The 5,978-nt window shown below is 38.5% G+C and overlaps 1 protein-coding gene across 1 annotated transcript; it reads right to left on the bottom strand.

Moving 5' to 3' along the window:
- Positions 1 to 1,686: 1,686 nt before the first annotated feature.
- LOC104607344 (pectinesterase-like) lies at positions 1,687 to 4,185 on the bottom strand. Its single transcript, XM_010272965.2, has 2 exons — positions 3,227 to 4,185; positions 1,687 to 2,628 (listed from the first exon to the last, which is right to left on the bottom strand). The coding sequence occupies exons 1-2, from the start codon at positions 4,116 to 4,118 to the stop codon at positions 1,940 to 1,942; spliced, it is 1,581 nt and encodes a 526-aa protein (XP_010271267.1). The 5' UTR covers positions 4,119 to 4,185; the 3' UTR covers positions 1,687 to 1,939.
- Positions 4,186 to 5,978: the final 1,793 nt, after the last annotated feature.

Below are 5,978 nucleotides of genomic sequence, written 5' to 3' on the forward strand. Positions count from 1 at the left end.
TCGTATCAATACTTTGAACCTTGTCCCTAGCACAAATGCCTCCCACAACCCTCTCTACCTCTGCCAACACTTTTCATTTTGGTAATAGAATAAAATTTTATAAAATCAAAAAAAAAAGAAAAGAGAGATAAAAAAAACTAAAAAAAAAAGAAAACAATTTCGAGCCCAAGAACAGCCCCAAGAAACAACTAACAAACCAGACAAAAACAGGACTAACAAAAAGAACAGGCCCAGCCCACTAAAATCCAACCCAAGAAGGGAAGAGGACCAAAAAAAAAAAACAGTCCGTGTGGTTGTCCTTGGGGTTGTACCTCTGTCAAGAATGCTTTCCCTCTGTCACCTCTACCCCACCCCACCCTCTACTATACTTTTAGAGCCTTTTCTGGCTTTCCCCACACGAAAAGCACCAAAGAGCTCCGCCTAGATGGATAAAGTAAGGTTTTTAAAATCGGACCGGACAGGGAACCATTCTGGGTCCGGTTCTCAGGTCAAATGGTTCAACCATCTAGTCTGAATTGATGGTCCGTTCTGACAAAAATAAAAATAAAAATTAAAAATTAAAAAAATCCAAAAAACTGTCAAAAACCGTTCCTAAATCAAACAGTACAACAGTTCGATTGCCCGGATCAATGGTTCATTGACCAAATCAATGATTTTTGGCTAAATAGCGGTTTTAAGATAAAACAGAACCGATCAGATAACCAGTTCCCGATTTTCTGATCTGACCATCCGGTCTGATCCGGTTTTGAAAACATTGGAAAAAACTGAAAAACATAAACTTCATCTCCAACACTTGAGCTATGAACAAAATGACCAGCCGACTCTTACCCCGCCCTACATTCCCCCATCCCTCCACCCCAATTGAACCCTGTGTTATTTGTAACGAGTCCCTTAGAATGCAAGACATCTCATCAGCATCTGAACATAGTCATCCATAAAAATTTGTTAGGTCAAAATAGGGAAAATTTATGATGCGGGAAAGAGATGGTACACTACTAACTAGTAACTACCCTCATGCAGTTTATTACCTCAAGGCAATGTTTTAAAAAATAATTTAGAATCGGAATCATTCTGGCCACTGAATTCTAGGTTGATAGTTTGACTATCCGATTCGAATAAATGGCCCATTCTAACAAAACAAATTAAAAAATAAAAATAATAATAATTAAAATTTAAAAACAATTAAAAACCATTGAAAAGGACAAACAGTTCGATAATTTGAACACCCAAATTAACAGGTCATTAACCAATTCAATGGTTTTTGGTTAGGGACTGAATTTTGGGGTAAAATGAAATCGGTGGCCTGGTGATTCCCGGGCCGAATGGTCCGGCCGTCCGGGTCAGGGGAGGAGGTTCAACCTTAGTGACTATTTTGTTTTAATAATGGGCACCTCCCTCCCCCCATGATACACTACTAACTACTCCCAATTTTCAAACCTTTGCAATAAATATGAACGTACGGTGGCGATCTAAAACCTATTATCTTGTCACGTGGCACACATTAAGTGGCTTCCATACTGTGAGTCCTACAAAGGACACATTATGATCTGATGATCACGACTTGGTAGAGTGTTCCTTTTAGACATCCATTTCAATTTTCATGGGTCCCATTCTTTTTTTGTCACGTGTCCTCATATTGGTAGATTGATGATTCAATCCAAAGAGACTAAAAGAAAGAAAAACATATATGAAAAACTGCTGCCAATTTTATTGATTTCAGAAAGCATGCAATTGATACATTTTATATCAAATACAAATAAGGCATGCCTATAGCCATAATCTATTCTTTATACAGAAGAAATTGATCCGAAGATATACTACAAATCTACAATTTCTTACCAGTAAATCTCATGTCGATCTGATCATGAGAGATGACCCAAGTGCAATCCAGAAAAATTAAGGCTTTAACTAATTTTAGCCGAAGAGGAAATGTTCCAAGTTACAGCCCTGGAGTGAAGGGGACTCCGGCAGCTGCAATCCAAGAGCCTCCTCCCAAGAAGCTCCCGACGGTGAACTTTCCGGCGTCATCAGCACTCATGACGTGAAATCCTTCCCAGTTTACTCTCCCGCTTGTGCTTGCACCGGGACCGGTGTTCATGTACTCCCCATAGTACAGACTGCTCAATGCAAACTTGCCACTCCACTCGAGCCACCCTGCCCGGTCGACGAGGCTGTCAAGAGATGTCTTCATGAACACAGTCCTCGAGTACTTCTGCCATGGCCGCCCGAGGTATGTCTTGAATGAACCCTGCACAGCTCTCAGGTCCGAAGCGGCGGTCACCCGTGAATTGTGGATTGAGATGCCTGTGTTCTCATTGGGGTCTGTCCGTCCCTGAGCAGTCACCGTATTCTTCTGACCGCTCATGGGCTTTCTAACATAAATGTTGCAATTCTGGAGAACAGCGACGGCATCTCCAAAGATGAAATCCACCGTGCCGTAGATGTCGCAGTCCCGGTAGAATTGGCGCTGAGAGTAGACGTATAAGGTGTCCTGGTAACCCTTGAAGCTACAACTGTAGAACACCGAGAGATCAGAGCCTGATCGGAGGGCAACTGCTTGGTGTTTCTGGGGTCCAGCTGTGTTTTCGAACGTCATGTCCCGAGCCATGAACCCATCGCCGGTGACCCCTGAAGAGATGATACAATTCGAGTAAGTCATTCATAGATTAATGCATTAAATTCTATTACTGTTAAAGAGTCTGAGATTTTGGGAGAGAGAGAGAGACTTCCCCGCCATTACAATAATAATGGTTTCGGAGATAATAAAAAAGTGAAAAGGACAATAAGAAGGAACTCAACGATGAATTAATGAAACTTATTGGGTGGTGGTGCGCTGTGGGCTGTCAAGTTGACTTAGCTAGGCCATGGAAAGAGAAAACAACATCTAGTCTTTCTTTGATGGGATAGACAACCAAGAACATCCCAGGAAAAGGTAACAGGAACCTCCTTTAGTAATGACCAGAGCTTGGGTAATAAAACTGGCATAAGTTGAATATTCAAACTAGAAATTAATTAGGTGTAATTAGTTATACGCAAAATTTCTAAAGATAACATAAATAAGCTTAGAAAGTTTTTATTAGATTTGGACTTATTGACCCATATCAACAACATCAACAGTCTTAAATTTTATTCATTTATATATTTAGAACTGATAAGGGCACTAGTATTTAATTGATTATCATCTTTTAGCAAGAACTAAGTTTGATAATCCATGAACAGAACTCACCAACTGTAGCTGTTCGGAAAGTGGTGGAACCATCTTGGGCGTTTTTGCTGTCTGTCACTATTGTAGCATCGATCCCGTCTCCAATCAACATGATGTTTGAAGCTTTAATCTCAACGTTCTCTTTGTAAACACCCTTTTTCACATATATAACAAATCTCTTCCCGCTTCTCTTGGATGAAGCGGCCACTGCCTCAGAGATGGTCTTGTAGTTACCAGACCCATCTGCGGCCACCACAACGTCAGCTTGTGAAGCTGCACTGGGTGACTGAAGAAGCTTTCGGTCTGCAGCAGAGACCCATGTCGGAAAGCCATCAGAAAGCAACCGGCGATTACCACCTTGCTTACCCAACAGAGACGCTGCTGATGAATCTGCTTCCTTGTTTATGGCAAGCGAGTTGCTGACCATCTTGGAGAAGTTGCTCAACATGAAGGGAAAGGAAGATAAGTAAGAAGATTTGCCTAACTCAACGAAGCCGTTTTGGCAAGTCTGCTGGTTGGTGATTGCGGCACTGAGCCATGTCTGAGCATCGGACCAGCTCAATGGATTCTTAGACCCCATTGCTCGGTTAAGCTGGGTAACTGTGTCAGAATAAAGCTCCACACAATCAGCCCATGCCATCTTGGCCTTCTCATCAAATGAGCTCACGTCCATGGCAGAAATGAGCCCATAGGCTCGTTGGGCTTGGTCCAAGGTGGAACCAAGGGCAGCGTCACGGAGACTGAATTGGGTTTCATCTAAGGTGGCAAGGGGTTTATTAGAATAACTCATAAAATAAGACTCACATATTTCAGGATATGGGGTTTGGCCACAAGATGATATCGTATCACTAATCACTCCCTCAATGACCAAAACAAGAAAAATAGTCACAAAACCTGATACAAGCTTATCCATTGAGACACTCTGCAGATTTGCTAACTATTAAATCTATTGCCTTGATGCTTCAAAGCTTTCAATGATTCGAGAATGCAAGATTGTGTGCTCTTTAAATAGGCAAGATTCTGGATCAATAGGAAATTGACTATTTTCATTGTTTGAATGCGTATATGGTTTTAGGAAATTTATTGGGCCATGCCTGATGTTTACATGAAAATGAAACACCTCGGTGTATGGTTGCTTATTTTTGAATTCCAATAACGGTTTGTTGAAGCTGATATGTATACGCCAGTGGCTCTATTTCAACGGTTTGTTGAAATAGCCCTGTTGTCAATTCACAGAGATATTAGTTTCCAATTTATTAAGTTACAATAATTGTCCCTGAAAATTCACAGATAAACAAAATTGCATGACCCATGACTCAAATTCACAAGTTTATACTTTATATTATATTGTGGCCATAATCCTTTTTTTCTCTTCTAACTTAATAACCATTGAAAAGATAATAATATGGTAATTATTATAACCCTTTGATTGGTATTAGGAAGAAGATTACAAATTAGTGGGGCCATATGTCTGGAGCCCAGATTTCCTACCCACTATAGAGATATGTGGCTACAATTCACGGCGGATAGAGAGTGGGTAAGAAAAGTGAACAGAAAATCCGGAGTGATCTGAGTGTAGATGATGATCCTAAGATGTGAAAAATGACATGGGTTCAATAACTAAATTGTTGCTTTCATAATCGATCTTCTGATGGTTACTAGATTTCTCAACAGATTATTTTATTATCTAAGTTCATATTAGGTGGCAGATAAAATGATATTTTCACATCAATGGCTCCACTAGTAAAAGATTATTAGTAGGAGGATTTATCATGAGTAAGGCTGTCAATGGACTTGGAAAGTCTGTCTGAAGACTCTGAACTTAGACTTTAATATTTTATATTTATATAAAATTTTGTATATTTACAAGTTAAGCACAATAAAGTAGATATATATTGAATTCGAGTCCGATCCAGGTCTAATCCGAATCCAATTCATTTACAGAAGATTACAAATTAGTTTTCTATTTTTTTTCGACCCCTGAATAAAGAAAATCCATCAGATAATTGATTGTTTTATGAGATTTTATTTATATTTGAAATTGGTGGTTTACTATACAGTTTAGGTTTAATTATTAATATTCTTCTTTTTAATTCTTTGTCAGATGCACTTGATGGTTACTAGATTTTGTAATATTTTCTTTTAACTTCGGCTTTAGTTAATAATTTTTTTTAAAGGTAAAATAAGAATTTCTTAACAAAAGGAAAGGAATAGGCAAGCACTAGACAGAGATCGGCTTCAATCACTGCAAGGCCTGTTCAAATACTGTTCTAACAGCCTTTTCAGCCTTACATTGGGAACATCTTTGTACTTTTATGCTTTATTTCATGGGGAGATATTCCCAATGCAAGACTATGATGGTTGTTCTTACAGGCCTTGCAGTGACTGAATCCTAGACAGGCCACAAATTTCAGTTAAGATTTAACTAATAAGTATTAGTCTTTTTAAATTGGAAGGATTTTTTTTTTGTTTATTGCTAACTAATTATAATAGATGGATATCCCTTTAAAAATAATCCTTCCTAAAATTTTTTACTGATAATTTAAGAATATTTGTGATTAGATTTTATGTCAGCTATAGGAATCCTCTCCTACCTTTGTACTATATCATCAAGAGTTATTTTTCTTCCAAATTAAATGTCATTATTATTAGATTATTTATTACCACTCAAGTGAACAGTTTCATTAGTCTTCCCTTTTAGGTCAATTGCTGAAACCTCCCCTGAAGTTTGGTAATTGCAATCACCTCCTTTGAATTTCTAATGTAATTGTAA

The sequence above is a fragment of the Nelumbo nucifera genome, chromosome 4 (genome assembly GCF_055504915.1).
Source record: "Nelumbo nucifera cultivar China Antique chromosome 4, China Antique-T2T, whole genome shotgun sequence".
In the NCBI taxonomy this organism is placed as follows: domain Eukaryota; kingdom Viridiplantae; phylum Streptophyta; class Magnoliopsida; order Proteales; family Nelumbonaceae; genus Nelumbo; species Nelumbo nucifera.

Coding starts and splice junctions, on each gene's coding strand:
- LOC104607344 (XM_010272965.2), bottom strand. CDS start 4,118: ATGGATAAGCTTGTATCAGGTTTTGTGACTATTTTTCTTGTTTTGGTC. Junction 2,629..3,226: donor TTTCCGAACAGCTACAGTTG/GTGAGTTCTGTT, acceptor TCATCTCTTCAG/GGGTCACCGGCGATGGGTTC.